Raw genomic sequence first — 18,814 nt, 5'->3', positions numbered from 1 at the left:
CCTGGAAGAGGTAGCTCTGGTAGCTCTACCTCCTGGTGGAGGTAGCTCTGCAGAATCATGCGGGGCTGGTGCTGTCAAGTTGTTGCCCTGTAGAACCTGGAACAGGGCACAAAATTAAAGTGACCTGGAGGACACATACAGCCTGTCCCTGTTTCGAGCCTGGCCCATACCCCTGCAAAGGCATTTCTCCCACAGCCCATGCCCAGGACAGGCAGCTGGTGCCCAGCTGTCCCTGCACAGCGGGGACCATTGGCCCAGCCCTGTTTCAGGCCAGGCTGTGCTAGGAATTCTGCTCACTTTTTCAGCTGCTCACACTTGGGCTGCTCAGGTGTTCTGAACATTAGGTACAGGTTCTCCTCCTGCATCCTGCCTAGTGTGTCTTGAATGCCTGTTTGTATCCTGCACCTGCTCTGTCACCTTGCTGAGCTCTTCCTTAAGGAAAGCCAGCTCCACCTTGCAGACAACCAGCTCGTCTTCTCTCAGAGCCAGAGTTTGCTCACTGTCCAGGTGTAGCTGCTGCCAGTGTTGGACTAGGCTGCTCAGCTCCTGCAGCCTCTCCTGGAGGTAGTAGGCCTGCCCATGGCACAGTGAGAGACATAGGCTGAGCACAGACTCCTGGTCTTTCACAGGAAGACTTGAGACATCCTTACCTCCTGTTTGCTCTGCTCCTTGAAGGTCTGCATCCTCCTCAGCTCCCGATGAAGCTGCTGCCTGTGTGTCTTGTAGGCTGCAATCTTTTCCGCCTGCTTGGTGCTCTCTTGTCGAGCTTGGGCCAGCTCTGCCTGGAGGTTCTCCATGTCCTGCACCTGCCAGCAAAGCTGTGGGGCAGGGAGGGTGTTTGGCTATGGCTGAGCCTCTCCTGGAGAAAGGAGAGGAGTCTGAGACTGAGGCTGCATCCCTGTCCTGTCCTACCTTGCCCTCACCTGTTGCTGCAGCTCTGCCACTTTTCTGTGTAGGCCTTGGATGGCCTCGTTGGTTCTGCTCAGCTGTTGCAGACTCTGTTGCTCCTGGGCCTGGGTGGCTCCCAGCTGCTCCTGCAGCTGGGCTGGGCTGTACTGCAGGCCTTGACTCTGCTCCCATGCCCCCAGCTGCAGAGAAGGCAGCGCATTGGGGATTGGCCTTGTGCTGTGTGCCCTGCCCTGAGTGCAGGCACAGCTGCCCTCTGTGAGCTGCAGGATGCTCAGGGCTGGCTGGTGCCTGGCTGTGTCAGGTGGTGGGGGCAGGCTGGCATTGTTGCCTCCCACCCTGTCCCAGGGCTTCTGGGGGAAGAGGAGACGGGGTCAGCCCTGCAGTGTGGTTGTCATGGCTCCTGTGCCCCCCTGGCTGTGTCCCCCTTGCCCCTAGGCTTGGAGTAGTGGCTGCGGGGCTGCCAGCACTGACCTGCTTGAGCAGCTCTCTGCTGTCCTGTGGGATATCGTGGCTGGTGTCAAAACCACAGTGGGCAGCCAAGTAGGAGGTGACCTCTGTCTGCACTGCCTGGTCCTTCAGGTGGAGGGGTGCATCACTGACCTGTCAGTACCCAGCAGGGTGTGGGATCACCCTGTGCCCCTGTTGTGTGGAGCTGAGGCTGCAGAAGGAGCCTTTTGGGACAACCCATGGACAATGGACTGTTGGGCAGGGCCTGTGACAGAGGAATGTGGCCTGCGCCAGGTGGGAGGCAGAAAGGCTGCTGACTTCTGATCTCTGTGCAGTCCCCACAGTGCCCTCCCTATTGTGGCAGTATCTGTTGGACACCCAGCAGCCCTGGAAAGTAATTTCTGTGGTCCCCAACCAGTGGCAGAGCACGGGCACATGGAGAGTGGTGATCCCAGCTCATTGGCAAGGTTGTGGGCTGCAGCAGTGCCACCAGCCCTGGGACAGTGCCCAGGGTGGCAGTGGGGCTGTTAGGGTCTGCATTCTTCCAGCTCTGCTCAGTTGGGTGGATTGGGCTGTGCCAGCCAGGCCTGCCTTGTGGCTAGGCTGCTCTGTACAGGTGGTGCTAGAGCCACGTGTGGCTGGCAGGATGTTCTCTACCCTCCCCTGGGGGGTCCAGGTGTTTGCACAGGCTCTGGGGCAGGCGTGGTGCCTAGCCTGTGGTGGAGTGGCAGTGGGGGACACATGCAGCTTGGTCTGTCGCCACTGTGCCCAGCACTGGTACCTTGCCCATCAGTGCCTGCAACTGCTGCATCAGAATGACCAAGTCCTGGTGCTCCTGCTCTACTGCACACTCCTGCTCCTGCAGCTGGACCAGTTGTTTGTGGTTTGTGCCCCTGCAGAAGTCCAGGTCCAGCTGCAATGCCTGTATCATGGCTAGCACCTCAGCTGGCTCCAGATTTTCCTGCTGTGTGTCCTGGCATGCTCTGGGCTCCCCATGCTGTGGCTCCAGTACCAATGCTTGCCTTTGGCCCTAGGACATGGCATGAGCAGCATGTGTCCAGCTCACCACTGTAGCCAGCTGATCTTGCAGCTCCTGTCTGGGCAGGCACTGGGGCTGGACAATGCTGGCAGTCCTAGTACTGTGCAGAGCAGCACTGGACCGTGTTGTAGCCCTTCCCCACCAGGTAGCACTGCCCCACGTGTGTGCATGTTCTGGCAGTTCCTTTGGGCTCGTGAAAAGCCAAGCCCCTGACACCACTGGCCCACCACACTGCAGTGAACTGTGGCCACTGTGGGAAATGGTGGCAGTGGGACCAGTGCAGCCACAGCAGGACTGGATCCCCCTGAGCCCTTGTGCTCTCCCCAGCCCTGGGGAAGAGGTGTCTGGTGGTGCAGGCAAGGGTTGGTCAGGGCCTCCTGTACCATCTGGCCACCAATCTGTGGCTATGCAACCAGTGCCTGGGTTGAGCATATGGTTGGCACTGCTCACCTTGGGCTGCCAGGCCTCTGTCTCCTGCTGAAGCTGCTGGATGGAGCTGGTCAGCTCTGGTGTTGTTTCCTTTACCCCTGGCAGATCTCTACAGGAGCCTTCAGGCTGATCCTGAGGTGCAGGAACCTCCCAGGGCATACCAAATTTTGGCCACTCTCTCACTGTTGGAAGGACCATAACCTTTCCTGCGGCTCCAGACAGCCCTTTGTCCCACGGATGTCACTCAGCCCTGCCTGGGGCAGCCCCACCCTCCCATGGTATTGGCACTGCCACTCCCTGTCTGAGGAGCCTCTGCTGCCAGCAGGAGAAGCCTAGCCTGGGGCTCCTGGAAAAGCAGAGCAGAGCTGTGTGGGGCTGTGGCCCTCTCCTCAGCAGCAGCTGGTCCTACTGCTGCCCACAATTCTCACCGCAGCCTTCCTGTGCCATGCTCCTCACCATCTTGTGTCCCTGGCATGCTGTGTGACACTATTCCATATGCCACTGTGAGGTCACCAGGTCCTGGGCATCATCCTCAGAAATGGTCCTGGACATGGCAGCACCCCTGTGTCAGGGCAGGGCCTTGCCACCCTCATGCTGCCCCTGCACTGTCCTCAGGCCATACTCAGTCTGTGGCCAGTCCCAGCACACACTGCTGGGCTGTGGCCAGGGCCAGGTGACAGTGGGGATGGCAGTGCTCAGGCTGTGCCCTGTGGTAAGCCACACACACAAGGGATAGGGCTGGGGGGACCTGCTGCAGGGGCACATCCTGACAGGACCACGGGCCACAGGCCTGTGGGGAGGCTGAGTGTGGACAGGAAAGGCTGAGAGTGCATGTCCGGCTGTCCCGCCCTGCCTGGGGCCACCCCACAGTGCCCAGGTAATCGGAGCAGTGACGCGCTCTCTGCGTGCCAGTGCTGCCTTGACTGTGGATGCACAGTGATGGTGTGAGCCCAGACCTGCTGCTGGCCTGTGCTGGTGACATGGGACTCCCTGGCTGTGTGTGCCCCCTTGCCAACGCTCAGTGCAGTTTCACAGGTAAGTGTTTTAACTGGAAATTTCCAAGGCTGAACTGGGCCCAGAAGGTGAATGCAGATGTACCATAGCAGAAATCATCAGTTGCCATGACAACCTGCTCCACCAGCGGGTCACAGTCATGGGTGATGGGAGCAGGCACAGCACCAACAGTCTTGTAAGCAGGGCTGCTGAACCCCCTGCTTCCAGAACACAACTGAATTTGGCCACAGTTTCTGCCACTGCAAGGAAATAAAATTTCCTTGCAGACTTCAGTCTTGTTCAGGCAGCGACAGCCAGGGCACAAAGCATCCACAGCGCACAGAGCCTTTATGGGACAAAGCCTCATGGCATCTGTGCTGTGCTGTGCCATGTTGCATGGTGCCACAGGCAATGCTGCTCTGTACCACAGATGTGCCACACCGTGCTGAGCTGCAGGCAGTGCTTGCCTTGAAGGGTTCAACACTGCTCCAGCTCCTTGTGAGCGTGTGGGGCAGCCCCACAGCCGTGACCCACAGCTGCCTGCCTGTAGTCAGCTGGTGCTGGGAGGACAGGGGATCAAAATTGGCCCCTCTGCTGTGTGAGCACAGTCCTGGGGGTGGGAGTTGTCTCACTTTAATTACTGCCGTAATGCTACTCTTTTCAGTGCCACCTTAATTGAAATTAAACAGCTGCCATGTTCAGGCTGGGACAAAAGTGAATCCTTTTGCATTCCCCTCCAGTTTAATGAAGACTGACATGCTGGGAGAAAACAAAGGCGATCCAGCTGCTGCCTCTTGCTGGCACATGCATCAGGAATTACCGGTGACCCTGCGGGCCGGCAGAGACACCCCAGAGCACCCCGCAGCCGTCAGCCCCAGGCAGCCCAGTCCTGTGTCTTGGAGAGCTCCTGCCCAAAAGGTCTGGCTGGGGGTGTGCAGGGAATGGGGTGCCCACAACATGGGGCATGCAGCACAGGGGTATCAGTGCCCAGATTCTGTATCCAGGCTTTCACTCCATCTGTTAAGAAGTGTCTGGCCACCAACCATGACCCAGCGCGGCCCCTCACCTCCCCCCATGCTGCCAGGGTCCTGCCATCCCTGTGGGCTCAACCAGCTTCAGCCTCACAAAGTCACCAACTAGCCCATGCAGTGCCCTCAGCCTCAAGCCAGGGCAGCAGTGTCAGGCCAGGAGTCCTCTCCAATCTTAAGGTTTTTTCTGTTTTAGGACCAGGAGTTTGCTTCATGCCATTCAGTACGTTAAAATATGCAAAATGAGGTGCTGCTACAAACCTCATTAACATCCGCCTCCAACATCATTAAGATGTTTCCAAGAAAATTAATTGAGAGACTCATTAAAAATAAATTAAGAAAAATGTGTTGCAGAGCGCCTGCTCCAAGCTCGTAAATCACGGCTCAGAGCTCCAGGCCGCTGCACAGGCAATTAACGCCAGCCAATTTGTTTTATCCTGGCTGCGAAAATTAGAAAGCAGACATGGAGATTAGATTAGGCATGTCTGTCAAGCGGAACTTGGAGTGAATATTTTAGGATACAAAATGGAAATCAGAAAACAAAGCTGGGACTTCATTCAGGAGAGCTGGCGGGCAGAGTGGCCGGGGTGGAAGGAGGTTTGCATGTTCTCTGTGCCATGACTGTGTGTCAATGACACCCATCTTGTGGTCATGCCACCACCAGCTCCGTCCTCCCCTGCACATCACCCATCTTTGGTAGCTGCGCAGACACCAATCACCCCTCTTGGGGAGCATGAGCTCACAGTGAGAGTGTTCTGAGCTGCTGTGTGTGACACAGCCCAAGCCAACACATTGCCCGTATGTGCCGATTAGACACTTGGATTAGCAAACACAATGCAACTGGGTGAGACCACTGCTTGGGCCTCCATCAGCTTTAGGCCATTGGTGGCCCTTTGTCCATCTCCAGTATCTTCCATCACAGGAGCTCAAACCACTTGATATTCATGAACCAAACCGCAGGGTCCCTCTGTAAAACAAGTGCTGTGATCCTTGTTTCACACAGATGAGCCAAAGAAGAGATGACTTAAGGTCTCATTTGTACTTACATGAATGCACAAGCAGCTCATGCAGTAGCTGCTGCACTGGCACATCCCAGTAGTGTGTGGGACACCCTGGTGGCTGCTCATGCAGCCAAATGTCCAGCTGTGGTGGTGGCATGGCCCTTCGTGGCAGTGGGAACCTGTGTGCTACCAGTGCTCATGGTGCAGGGGGACCACGGAGCTCTAGGAAAGGCTCCAGAAGGAGTCATGGGCACTGCACAACTCAAGTGCTGTTCTGTGAGAGGTTTAGTGCAGAGCAAGGGGTAGTTTGGTCACACATCAGAATGCAAGAGGAAAGTGGGAACAGAGCAGAAGGAGGCTCTTGTATCAGCAGGCAGAAGTGCACCCCAGTCTGTGAGATGACACAAACCAAACTGAAGCTGGAGTTCAACACACAGAGAAATGGTTACCCCTTGGCAGAGCAAGTTGGACACTGTGGATGGGCCATCCATGGCCTCTTGGAACCAAGTCTGGATGGCTCATTTCCAGCTCTGCCTATCAGTCCCTGATCCCAAAGCAGACAGTGATGCTGGTCCTTTAACGAGGTCTTACTGCCACGCTGGTGCCCTGAGCCAGGACTCCCCATCTGCTCATGTTGTTCCAGCTCCTGCCATGGGCAAGGACACCTTCCACCTTCCAGGGTACTCCAAGCCCTGTCCAGCCTGGCCTTGGACACTCCAGGGATGCGGCACCCACATCTGCTCTGGGCACCTGGTAGCAGTGGTGGGCAGGGGCTGAGAGGGAGCTGAGGTCACCGGAGTGGGGCTCGGGGTGCTGAGGTGATGGGGGTGGGCTCGGGGTGCTGAGGTGACAGCGGTGGGCTCGGGGTGCTGAGGTGACAGCGGTGGGCTCGGGGAGCTGAGATGACAGGGGTGGGCTCGGGGAGCTGAGGTGACAGCGGTGGGCTCGGGGAGCTGAGGTGACAGCGGTGGGCTCGGGGAGCTGAGGTGACAAGAGCGGGGCTCGGGGAGCTGGGGGTGCCTCAGGGCCCGCAGTGCCGGGGGGCTGCGGCGGAAGCCTCGCGCATGCGCGCTGACAAGCTCCGCTCCGTCTCGTTCCCGCCCGGCAGGGGTCGCTCTCGGCCCGCGCGGCGCTGCCCGTGAGGGCGGCTCCGCCCCGGGCACCCCTCGAGCATCCCCCGGCGCTCCCTCCGGGCATCCCCCGAGCAACCTCTCCCGGGCGCCCCTCGAGCATCCCCGAGCACCGCCTGGGCACCCGCCAAGCACCACCAAGCACACCCCGGGCACGCCCCAATCGCCCCCAGCACCTTTGTTCTGCCGCGGTCCCGGTCGGGCTGGGCGGAGGGCGGGGACCGCTGCTCCGGGCTGGGGTGCCCGGGCCGGCGCTGCCGAGCCGAGGTTCCCAGAGGGGGCTGTCCCAGGGATGGCGGTGCCCGTGCCGGGGGAGCAGGTGCAGGGAGTGCCGGGCCGGGGGCTGCCTGGAGCAGGGGTGCCCGGTGATGGGAGTGCCCGCGCCGGGTCTGCCCGGTGCTCCCGCCGCAGCTCAGCCCCCACCCGGGGCAGGCAGAGGGCTGGCAGGTCTTGAACTGAGAATGGGATTCATGAACGGGGAAGCGGGATCAACGTCTCGGTCGGTAGAATCTTAATAAGCCTTAAAGGTTATTTCTGAGTGGTTCCAGGGACAATTCTTGACCCTTCGTGTTGGCAGGGAGCCGTACCCCGGCCCGATCCCATCCCATCAGCAGCAACTGCCCGGGGCATGCTGCTGTATTTGGGATGAGGAACAGCGACAGAAATACAGGCAGTGTGGCCATAGTCCACCGGGAGCGATAGCAATCGGGACTTGCAGGGCTTTGCATTCTGCGGTGCGAATGATCTCATTATCCTTGGAGGGTCTCAGCCAGCTACTTGAAAAATACTTATTAAAAACCACAGCAACTCTAGGGAGAGGGAAGGAAGAGAGAACAAACTGGATGTGTAAAAACAGAAGGGGGAAACAGCCACAGTAGCAATAATGGGTCGGGACCTGTCTGCCCTGCTGTCTTTCTAGTGGAGGCTGAAAGGCCATGACATCCCAGAGTGCACATCAGTGTTTTGCCTCTGCTCTGTTCCTCTAGCTAGCACATGTTCCCATGAAACCTCAGAGTGGGGAGTGTTGGTGCATGAGGAGGCCCACCCAGCCCAGTCACCCAGGAGCCAACCTCTGAAATTCCGGGTTACCTGGCTCAACCCCTTGTCTTGCCCCGGTGGCGTCAGCCAGAGCAGGCCACCCAGGGCTAGCCTGGTTGTGCTTAAACACTTCCCCCCAGGGTCAGGAGGAGGGCGCACTGGAGCGGCCCCGCAGGTGTGCAGCGGTCCCTGGAGCTGCCTCCTGCCTGCTGCTGGTGCTGCTGTGTATTCACACCATCACGGCACCATTTCCCCTGCTGCTTCTGCCAACTGCATCTCAGGTTTTTGAATCTGTGGGTTAAGGACATACACAAACTCTATAGAAGCTGTCATGTGCTCCTCTAAGGAACCAAGAAATGGAAATCATCAGAAAGTAGAAATTCTGCTGGAAAATTGAGGGAACAAATGAAGCAAAAGCAGTGCTGCTCGGGTCTGGTCACAGGACACGAGGCATTGGTGGTTCTTGCAATCACAGTCACTAAGTTGCTGGAAGAGGGATAGCGCCCCTGGACAGCCACATCAGCAGCTCTGGGGCCTCCTTCTGAGCAAGCAGTGATGGCAGCACTGTGTGGGAGGTCAATAAAAAGCAAGGGGGCTGAGGGGAGACAAAAACCAGAGGGAGCTGGGTAAATGGAAAGAGACTGTGGTGGTGGGGAGCACAGGGAGAACCTCCAAAGGGCAGGAGGTAATGGGGATACAGATATGAAGCAGAAATAGAGGGTCCCCCCTTCCCTTCCCTTCCCTTCCCTTCCCTTCCCTTCCCTTCCCTTCCCTTCCCTTCCCTTCCCTTCCCTTCCCTTCCCTTCCCTTCCCTTCCCTTCCCTTCCCTTCCCTTCCCTTCCCTTCCCTTCCCTTCCCTTCCCTTCCCTTCCCTTCCCTTCCCTTCCCTTCCCTTCCCTCCCCTCCCCTCCCCTCCCCGGTTAACCTTAAGTCTCTGGCCAAAAAGAAAGGAGTATTCTAAGACACAGGATAAAACCCAAGGGAAACAAAGTTGAGACCATATTGCTGCCGCATAGAAAGCTTCATTAGCTCTGTTGGCATAGCAGTCATGAGATGAAAAAAACCCAAAACAGTAGGAATGATGTGAAGGGACTGACTGCCAGAGGAGGATGTCATGCATTTGCCATCACTTGATGTCTTCAAGCCCAGCCAAACGCTTGTCTGAAGCTATCTTAGTCAGACAAGTTACTGATTTCAGAGTAAGGGGAAATTTTCATGACCGTAGGTACTAGAGGTCAGGCAGCCCAATCCCTTCCTGCTCACCTTGGGAACCTGCAGGAAGGAAATGCAAAGGAGGATCACAAGAACATGATGCTATTTGTGCTCTTGGATAGGAGTTCATGCCAGCACTGATTCATCTGGCTACATCGGCATTTCACAGCATTACTCTGCCCCTCAGGTGGGCAAACACTAGAGGGTAGATGTGTCTGGGAGAGGCCAGGTCTGCTGACATTATATAATTTCTTCTTTTTTTGAGATGTTTAGCAGCTGTCCCCAGTCTCCAAGGTATGACTCAGCCAGGTGGTCCTAACCTTGCTGAAGATCTGGGGCATTTGCACCATCTTTCTCACAAGGTCTCACTGCAGTCTCAGCTGCTGTAGCTCTGTTCCTCCTCAGAAATTAGGCTTGGGGCTGTGCTAGAATAAAATCAGATGAAGATGGAGAGATGGATCTGTAGAAATGTTTGTTTGATGCCCAGGAGCAGCCCAAAAGGCAAACCGACTGTTAACAATTATCAGGAAAATAATGGAGAGCAGATCACAGTTCTGCTAATGAACAGATTCATAGTGAAAGCTGCACTGTGATTTCTATATGCAGCTCTGTCTGCCTCTCTCAAGAAAAAGATTTGGAAGTGTTTCAGAGAAGACCAACAAGGATGATCAAATACAAAGAGTATTTTCCATGTGAGTTAAAAATGGATAGTCTTTTTGGGCTGGAAGAAATAGACTGAAGAGGATCATAGCATCAAGTTTAGCAAATAGAGGTTGCCTGCAGTATGATTTCTTATCATCCCTTCAATGTAAGAACCGACAGCACCCCATAAATTAGCAGGTAATAACAAAAAAAGCGAAGACCAGATCTTTTTTTTAATGTTATGCTGTGTCAGACTGCTTCACACAGGGTGTGGTGCACCCCCAAAGGTCATATGCATTCAAAAATAAATGAAACATTTTAATGGGAGAAAAATATCCACTCACATTGATGGAATGCAAGACCCCATTTCTGCTTCCGGAGCCCAGGAGCTGCGGGTGGCTGAGGCTGGCAGAGCGCTCCCGGAAGCACCATGGGATCTGTGGCCTCACCAGCCCAGCATGGATGCACCAACCAGGCTCCACCAATGAATCACCAAATTGCACTGTCTTCTCCTGGAACAAGCTACCAGCGGAGAAATAGAAAACAGGTTTTTTGTAGCTATACTGAAACTTCACAGTTGATTTTAAGCCTCTTAGACAGTATAATACTGACTGCAAGTTCCTGCTGAGGGCTATCGACTCTAGCGTATGCCAAGCTGCAGGGAACACCCTGTGCCATGCCTGCGTGTGATGGAGCGTGTCTCTGCACCAACAGCGTGACTGACTCAGATCAGAAACCAGCTTCCTGGGATTTCCCACCAGCATCCTTTCAGACTGCCATCCAGCAGCAGAGATCTGTGCATGCACAAGGTGACAGGCACCAGAAGACAGCATCATCTTCAAACCATGTGGAGGGATTAGTGCAGGCTGGAAGCAACCCCCCACTGCCCTCTGTCCAGGGTGGGACACACTGCCTGGTGGGCTGTGGGGAAGGAGAGGGCTTGCACTGCAGAGATAACTTGCCCAGATCGTGTGCTTGTAAGCAGGCACCGTGGCAAACAAACTGCATGTTCTTGTAGTGTAAATACTAATCTGGTTCTTTTGAAGCACCTGCTGTTGTGCTGCTGTGGTGCTAAGGAATGCCTGCATGATGGAATGCAAGGCTATACCTTAAGTACTTCAAATTAATTGAGAGCAGAAGTGTTTCGTGCTGTGGGACCACATCGAGGCCACTGACTATTTACAGTCCTGTAGGTTAGAGCTGCAGGCAGCATGGATTGTGTGGGCAGGATGGGCAGGGTGGACAGGATAGGCCATGCAGACAGGGCACCAGAGCAGCAGCTGACAAAGGTCAGCTGTGTGGTGCTGTTCCGTTACTTCAGGCAGTGTCTGTGCTTTGTCACACACTTCCTATGCTGTGACACACTGCTCTCAGCAGTGATTCAGCAGTCACAGATCCTCCATCTTTTTATCAAGGTAATTCCCCATCACCATTATTTTTGCATACCTTCTACTGCAAGAAAGAAGAGGTCAATACTGAGCTGCAGTGAATGCTCAGTCGGCATGGTAAACAGCCAAATTCCATATTAGCAGCATGGTTTAAATACCCAGCCTGCTTCTACATGGTGATCAAGAACACAGTGGAAGGGAGTGGAAGGGGCCCCTGCTCCAGCTGGGTAATGCTCCCCTATTTCTGGAGTTTGTAAGCACAATATCAAAATTACAAAGCACAACACTTTCCATTTCTTGCTTTCATTTTGAATTAAAGACCTTCTATTGAAGACACTCACTTCAAAAACCAGCCAGGCACTTTCTAATATCAAGCAAAATGCCTGAAGAATAAATTGCTCCTATCAGAAATAAAGCATTTAAGTTCTGCCAGAAGCAGAGAGATCTGTGTTTGTAAGTCCCTCCAAAGGCAACTCCATCTTTCCTGTTTTCCTCTCATTTTCTTTTGATGCATGAAGCCTGCACATTGCAGTGCTGTGATTGGATTCAGCTTTGGAGCAGTGTAATTGTAAATATTCATTGGAATCCAAGCTAGTTTTCCCAAGTCTCTCTTAAAAGCTTTGCAGTTATACAAACAGCCATGGCTCTGCATTAGCCTCACAGCCTGGAGGCTGCCTACTCCTCCCCAGCCCCAAAGTCTGCTCCGTCAGAGGCTGCATGGAGAGAAATCAGCCTTGCCAACCATTTAAATTATTTTCTTTATTCTCTCTGTAATGACTGTGCTGTAGAACTGGCTCTCAGATACAGGTACCCAGTGGGGCTCCTCACTGGTGTCTACACAAATAGCATGGCTCACCTTGGCTCACAGTTGCCCTGACTGTCCTGGCCATGTATTTCAGTCCCTGTCTCTCTGCTGATCTTGACAGGGTGTCTGTGAATGGCTCTGACTCCTGGTGTATGCTATACAGTATGTGGTGCATGGTGCAGGGTATTATGCCTGTGACCATTCCTCCCTCCTCTGTGAACGCTCCGTGGCTGCTCTCGTACAGTGGGGCAAGGCAAAGGGCAGCAGACTCCTACAGCCTGAGGAGCTGAGGCAAGCTCTGTCCATCAGCCAGACTCTGCCCTTGCCTGTACCAGCCCTGCACAGCTCCAAGCGGATCATGCTTTCCAGGTGGTCTCTGACTGCAGCCATGTCCTGCACAGCTCATTTGCAGAGCAGCACATGTAAGAAACTGCACACAGCTATTCTGCTGAGAAGGAAAATTGAATCCAAAAGTTCTGATAGCATATCTACACTCCTATCTCTGCCTCATCCACTCATGTGTTCCCCACCATGGGAGGGACTCTGGCCAAAGCCTGTGGCACAACAGCACATGTAATGCAGATGGTGGTATTGGAGCCTTCATCACCCAGTGACCTCCTCCAGGCTCTGCTTGCTCCTTTCAGCATGTGTTACAGCCTCCCAGGGAATCTGGGACCAGGCAGGTTGGCAGTAAAAGGGGAAAAACTGAAGAAAACTGCGGTGGGGCTCTGAGAAAGGCAGAGCTGCATTACAAGGTGGGAGCAGGGATAGATTTAGGAAATGAGCAATGCTGATGTGATCATCAAGAGGCTGATAGTGTCTTCCAGTTCTGAGACAGGGGAACCTAGAAGTATTCTGTGTATTGCGTATCTGTCCTTAAAGCTCTCCTGTGATGCAGGATCCTTGGGCCCTGGCAGTCTGCTCACCTGCTCTGTTCTCCTTCCCTCCTTCCCTTTAGAAAACTGGTCCTAACCCAAATGTTTCCTGATGGAGGCTCTGGCCAGAAGTTCTTCATGGACATGGAGAGCAGATGGCTTTTTTTCCTCTTTCCAGGAGTTTCTTACATTTAGCTGGTGTTGTGATCTCCCTCAGTCATACAAAAATAAAAACCAAAAACCCAAACCCCAATAAAGTAGCCAGATGAGAAATCACAAAAGAAATCACCCTGTCTAGTAGAACTCCCTGCCACACAGAGCAGTAGCTATGAGAGCAGATACCCTGTGAAAGCAGATGAAATAATGAGGCCTTTATAAAGATAACAGGTTCCAATGTCAAAACAGCTCAGGGAGAGAAATTCCCTGCTCCTGTAGATCCATATCTCCTGGCAGTAGCCACCAAAGTGTCCTCTTCATCTCTTTTCCCAGCTCAAGGCCAGCTGTCTTCAGAATGTGGTGAAGGAGACATCCTTGGGGAGAATTCAGCCCCCAGCTGAAGGGAATGAACATGGAAAAGGACATGGTCACAAAGAAGGGCTGGACGTTGAAACATGCCCAATGGCAGGAGCAGAGGGAACCTGTCCCTGGGGTCCCTGTGGGAATTCATCCCCCCTTCTCCAGATACAACAGGTCGCCTTTTCCTGCCTGTGGTGTGACACTGTGACTCCTCAGCAGCTGCCAGGGGAGGGGGTGTACCAGTGAATACATAGCCTGGAGCCCCATCAGGGTCTCTGGTGTAAGAGCACACTGGTTCTTTGGCTACACAGCTCTGGTGCAGAGGAGTCTTTGTGTCATGAGCTGGAAGCACAGTCCTTCCCTTCCAACTCCATTTTGCAAAACAGCCAGAGCTCTGTTCTTCAGTGCTCCTGCTTGGATGATTTATCCAGGTCACGGTGAGGACAACTGGCTAACTGAGGTTAACAGCTTTCTCAGTTTCATTTCAAAAAGACATTAGCATGGGGGCTTTATTAAATGATGATACGCCAAGTCTTAATTCATTCACTAGGAGAGCTCATGATCAGGTGGGGGACTAAGCTGACAAGCAGGGCTGTGCTGCCAGTCTTTCTGTAAAGGGCAGGACCATAACTCATGCTCCTAGTGCTAAATTACACCTGACACTCCTTGCACAGGAATCCTGCTGCCTGCTGCAGAGACCCAGGACCACCAGCCTTGGCAGGTCCAGGGCCCCACAACAGGAAATGGATCAGCAGCTGGGACTGGCTCAGAAAAATAGATTGGAGTCCTTCTATCTAGAAGAAGGATGTTGGGAAGAATATATGACAAAGATCTATAAAATCAGAAGTGTCATAGGAAGGTGATTAAGGAGTGACTGACGTGGCCTTTTCCAAGAAAACTGGAATTTATCAGGGGACAGACTCAAAACAAGCCAAAGGAGGTGGCTTCTTATCAAGCATGGTCAAACAGGGGAACTCACTGCTACAGGACTTTGCAGAAGCTGGATAAGATCTGAGTTACAGAATTAGTTTGATAAGTTATGGATGAAAATTCCTCAAGGGCTGTTAAACACAAAGGCTCCCCCTTGGGCTCAGGAAGCCCCTTCAGCACAGAAGGTGCATGAGCATCTTGGTGAATTTCACAAGCTTCCCCTGTTCCTCCCAGGAGAAAAGTGCTCTGTCCTAGACAAGGCCATAAGCTGCTGCCAGACACAGAGCCATATGGAACACTGTTATGCCATAGAATACTGTTATATTTTTATGTAACAAGGCTTGATGCTTAATTGGGAGGTTTGTAAAAGAAAGTTGAGAGCTCAGCTATTTTATCTGCCACTTTCACACTGAAACCAACAGCAAGGCTCAGCTGAATCTGGTATCAGTGGGTGGAGAGAGGAAGGGAAGGGAAGGGAAGGGAAGGGAAGGGAAGGGAAGGGAAGGGAAGGGAAGGGAAGGGAAGGGAAGGGAAGGGAAGGGAAGGGAAGGGAAGGGAAGGGAAGGGAAGGGAAGGGAAGGGAAGGGAAGGGAAGGGAAGGGAAGGGAAGAAGCAGAGTGTCATTCCCACCCTGCCATGCTGTCCTTGCACAAATCAACACACGATCATCCATATGCATATGCAGAATAAAACAAAGGCACATGCTGACCCTCTCCCGCATTCATCCATCTGCCACCATCCACAAACACAGACAAAGGCACACACATCCTGCTCCCACCTTCACTGTGGGCAGTTGGAATGCGGGCTTGCTACTCACAGCTCAGCCCACATGCTGGGTTGACTCCTCACACACAGAACAATGGATGATGTGGGAGTAAATAGAATGACATCTTGTAATTTTCCTTCAAATGCAATAAATGTAATCAATGCATTGTTTTCATATATATTGCAATGTATGTATTACTAGATATATGAACATATTCATAAGAATATATTTATCATCACCATATCAAATGAAACAAGATGTCTCCACTTTGACTAACAAGGGGGACACCCCCCAACTCTATTTTAAATGCTGTCCTCTGAGCTGCTGCTTAGACAATCAGCGGTGCTGAGCATCCAATATGCTGGTACCTGGTGCTCCAATGTCAAAAGTACCTGGTTTATTCTACCAGAATCCCAAGCATATTTCACTAGCAAATTGTTAAAATAGACATATTTTTTTAATAGCTTATGTGGTGCTGAAGGGACAAGTGGATACCAGGTTAAGCAAGTAATGCTGCAGTGTGCAGCAGCAGGAGTGCCCCAGGTTTCCAGGATCAGCTCTCCTCACCCCTGTTTGCCATGTGGATCCAAAGGAGACCTTGTGGCTGGAGTCCACCGAGGAATGCTGGTGCCTGAGCGGACATCAGGCAGACAGCCTGATGGCTGCAGAGGTGGGAGCAATGTGCAGGTTCACACACAGGGGAGCACACTGAGCAAAGGGTCTGACTTCTACAGCTTCTGAAATACAGGGGTCGGTGGCGGGGCAGGGGCAAACAGACCCAGCATGGGGTAGACCGGCATAGGCTGCCCAGCAGGCCTCCAGCAGGAACAAGGGTCCTCCCACCCTGATGTCCAGGAACAAGCTGAGGGTTTTGTCCACAGCAGCATGGCTGAACAGGTCTGAGCAATCCTAATCTCCTGGCTCACAGCATGTAAATGTCACCACTAGCCAGGACAGCTCTGCCCTGAGGCAGTTTTTTTTGTGGCCATCCTCTTCTTGTCTCTCTCAGGTCAGCAGCAGAGCAACACCCACAACATCTGTGCATGACAGCCATCACATCCCCACAGCAACTGCAATCCCACCACCCATTCACAGACAGCAGAGCTGTAGCCATCTCCCTGCTGCCTCCATCTTCCCCTCCTCACTGGGAGGTGACAGACTCTACTCTCACATCTTCAGCCCTTCCTTACGCTGCCATGTAAACAAGAGCAGCAGATTATTATTATTATTGCTGTGAATGCACCAAATAGAGTTCCCTTCTCAGCCTGGGCTGCTGAGCTAGAGTGGACTAGTATCTTCTCCTACCTGCTCCAAGCTCCCTTCCGTAGCTGGTGGCTGGCCCCCAGGTCCTGGCTGAGCTGCTGCTCTGGCTGCATTTCTGCTCCAGGTCTGCCTGCCTCTCCCTCTGCTTGGTCTGCAGTTGATAGATCCACTGCTCTTGAGCATCCAGCTATTGACCCGCCCAGGGAAAGAAAGAAAAAATGGAAAAAAAAATCAATTAATACTAAACGGCTTAACAAAACCCCGAACAGCACAGACCTGATGCTGCCGGGGGTGGGGATTGGCAGGAGGAGACACCCCCCGCACATTAGCTGCAAAAATCTGATGTTCTGGGGACAGGAAGCCAATATGGTAGGTGTGATTTGACATGCCTGCCCGCAGCAGGCAGACATGTCCAGCTCGGGAAAGCAGAAACCCTGCTGACTGGGCACCTGCCCCTGCTCACAGAAGGGGTGTCAGACTCCCACAGTGAGGGAAGCAAAGAGCAGCTGAGCAAGACCAAAATTATTCTAACCAGTAACCAAACACCCAGCTCCTGTTGCAGCTGCGTGTTGAGCTCTTCAGGTATTTTCCCTGTGTCTGCTGTCCTCAGAGCAGAGCAGAGGGGGCTCAGGCACCCCACAGCCTGTCCATCTGCCTGAACAGAGCAGCTCTAAGGGTTCAGCGTATTCACTTCTTGGTGTCCCAGCTCTAAGGTGTTTGCACAAGGCAGAAGCAGGGAAGAATCATAACTGTCAACCAAGGAGCATTAGCATGGCAAGACTCAAGTATGACCCCAGCACGGAGCCACTCTCCCCACTACCTTGGCCATTTACTCCTCAGGGATGCTGCTCATCTTCTTGTGCTGGACAAAAGAAGACACAGTCAGCAGGCACTGTATGGATCCTGCCCTGCTAAGGATGGGGAGGCAAGAGAAAATGCTGCTCACGTAGCTTAGGAGTTGATCTGCTTGGTGGTTTAAATTCAGCATAAGAACTCCTCTGCATTGCTGGCTGGGGATTGCCCTGCCATAACAAGGGTCCTGCATGCAGGTGAGAACAGCATCCTTCTTCTGCTGCTCGGATATACCTGGAAGCAGCCCTGTGTCCTGGAGAAAGGGGTCTCCAGAGCTTCTTGCAAGCACTGCCTGGCCACTACCACCTTGGCTCAAGCTGGCAGCCCTCCTGCCCTCAGGCAGGCCCTGCTCCATGGGGGGCTCTCCCAAGAGCAATGTTTCCCAGAGGCTTCTCCCTCTGGGCATGCGTCCATCTGTCCTTCCAGCACTACCACTGCCCTTGGACCCCCTGGGCCCACTTGTGCTCCACACTGCTGCCAGGAACAGATGAGTGCTGCCAGCAACACCGCCAACATCCAGCAACACTGGCAGCAACAGAGGGGCCTCATTGATGTTCACTGACGTGCTAAACCTACAGAGGATTTTGATATTAATTAATGTTAACTAATTAGTAAAACATATTTATTGAAGACTGTCACCCAGATGTCAACATTCAATAAATATACTAATAATCAATTTGCATGTAATTAACAGTAAATCATGTTAATGTCTACATTAAAGATGTATTTCAGCACACACAGGCACTGCATGGCCCATGGTGCCAGGTCCTGGTTTCCACAGATGGAGCTGAGTGGTGTGCCAGGTCACAGAGGGGCACTGGGAGGTCCTTGGCAGAAGGGTGAGCATCCACCAGCAGCAGGAGACTGGATAGATTCCAAAACCATAGGCTCACAAAGCTTTGTCAACAGGGATAATGAGAGATACATTAGAGATGGAGAGGAGCTGATGTCTCTCCCTCATCATCCCCCTCCCCCCAGCTGCCAGGCAGGTGAGTGGGTTTGGGAGGCAGAGTGATTCTAGGATTTCCAGTGCAATGAAGCTCCCTGCCAGCTCTCAGGCACCAGTGACAACGGGGTATGTCACATGGCTCCATGGAGCAACATCTGCCCGTGGGCCCGAGGTCACCAAGGGGTGCATCCTGCCCAAAGTAGTACTGCCTGCCCTAGCTTCTGTCCTTCCCATGCCATTCAGAGAAGCCCACCTTTCTTCTGTCCCAGTGCAGCCCCATGCAGCAATGTGCTTGCAGCAGGAAAGAAGGTGGCATGTTTAGGGTGAGCCTCCCCCACCCCCACCCCTTCTCCTCTCATTTAAGTGGAATCAATTGTGCCATTTCTGCTTTGCTTTTCAAAAGCAATTACTTTCATGTCATTTTTACAGACATGCACGGAGAGCGAGAGAGTGAGGGCTTGATTATGCCCCCTCCCATCCCCATCGTATGGCTTCCGCAGTGGTGGTGAAGTATTAAATTAAATGAGGTATCTATGGAGCGGCGATGGTTTCAGGTCAGAGGCGCTATGGAAAGCTGTATGCTGCACTGCTCCTGTATATGT

General features: G+C 53.4%; 2 protein-coding genes and 1 long non-coding RNA gene across 15 annotated transcripts in view; 1 reads left to right on the top strand and 2 right to left on the bottom strand.

Moving 5' to 3' along the window:
• Nucleotides 1–9: 9 nt before the first annotated feature.
• On the bottom strand, nucleotides 10–3,278 carry PMFBP1 (polyamine modulated factor 1 binding protein 1). 3 transcript variants are annotated; one of them, XM_053987344.1, is made up of 7 exons: nucleotides 2,846–3,278; nucleotides 2,138–2,386; nucleotides 1,381–1,509; nucleotides 924–1,088; nucleotides 651–818; nucleotides 298–573; nucleotides 10–96 (listed from the first exon to the last, which is right to left on the bottom strand). In XM_053987344.1, exons 1-6 carry the CDS (start codon nucleotides 3,020–3,022, stop codon nucleotides 325–327), a joined length of 1,137 nt encoding a protein of 378 aa, XP_053843319.1. In that variant the 5' UTR covers nucleotides 3,023–3,278; the 3' UTR covers nucleotides 10–96; nucleotides 298–324. The 3 variants fall into 3 exon arrangements, with proteins under 3 accessions (XP_053843319.1, XP_053843321.1, XP_053843320.1); XM_053987346.1 differs by having other exon boundaries at nucleotides 2,138–2,249; nucleotides 2,846–3,277; XM_053987345.1 differs by lacking the exon at nucleotides 2,138–2,386.
• An 85-nt stretch (nucleotides 3,279–3,363) lies between these two features.
• On the top strand, nucleotides 3,364–5,193 carry LOC128812749 (uncharacterized). The gene is made up of 3 exons (XR_008438827.1): nucleotides 3,364–3,536; nucleotides 3,737–3,859; nucleotides 4,558–5,193. It is a non-coding gene; the product is annotated as an uncharacterized LOC128812749 (long non-coding RNA).
• Nucleotides 5,194–8,945: 3,752 nt separating this feature from the next.
• The window catches only part of LOC128812745 (uncharacterized), a 78,626-nt gene continuing 68,757 nt past the window's right edge, over nucleotides 8,946–18,814 (bottom strand). For 4 of the 11 annotated variants that reach the window (XM_053987358.1, XM_053987355.1, XM_053987363.1 and 1 more), the window contains 2 exons: nucleotides 16,454–16,598; nucleotides 8,946–9,286 (listed from right to left, as the gene is read on the bottom strand). In XM_053987358.1, the coding sequence (XP_053843333.1) occupies nucleotides 9,209–9,286; nucleotides 16,454–16,598 (223 nt within the window). In that variant the 3' untranslated portion in view covers nucleotides 8,946–9,208. Of the gene's footprint in view, nucleotides 9,652–10,212; nucleotides 10,391–16,453; nucleotides 16,599–16,687; nucleotides 18,456–18,814 lie in introns of those variants that run through there. The other 7 variants (XR_008438812.1, XM_053987354.1, XR_008438813.1 and 4 more) reach the window with 6 other exon arrangements.

This window comes from Vidua macroura, chromosome 11, assembly GCF_024509145.1.
Source record: "Vidua macroura isolate BioBank_ID:100142 chromosome 11, ASM2450914v1, whole genome shotgun sequence".
Lineage (NCBI taxonomy): Eukaryota > Metazoa > Chordata > Aves > Passeriformes > Viduidae > Vidua > Vidua macroura.
Note: the sequence above shows the minus strand (reverse complement) of the source record. Positions and strands in the feature narration are given on the sequence as shown.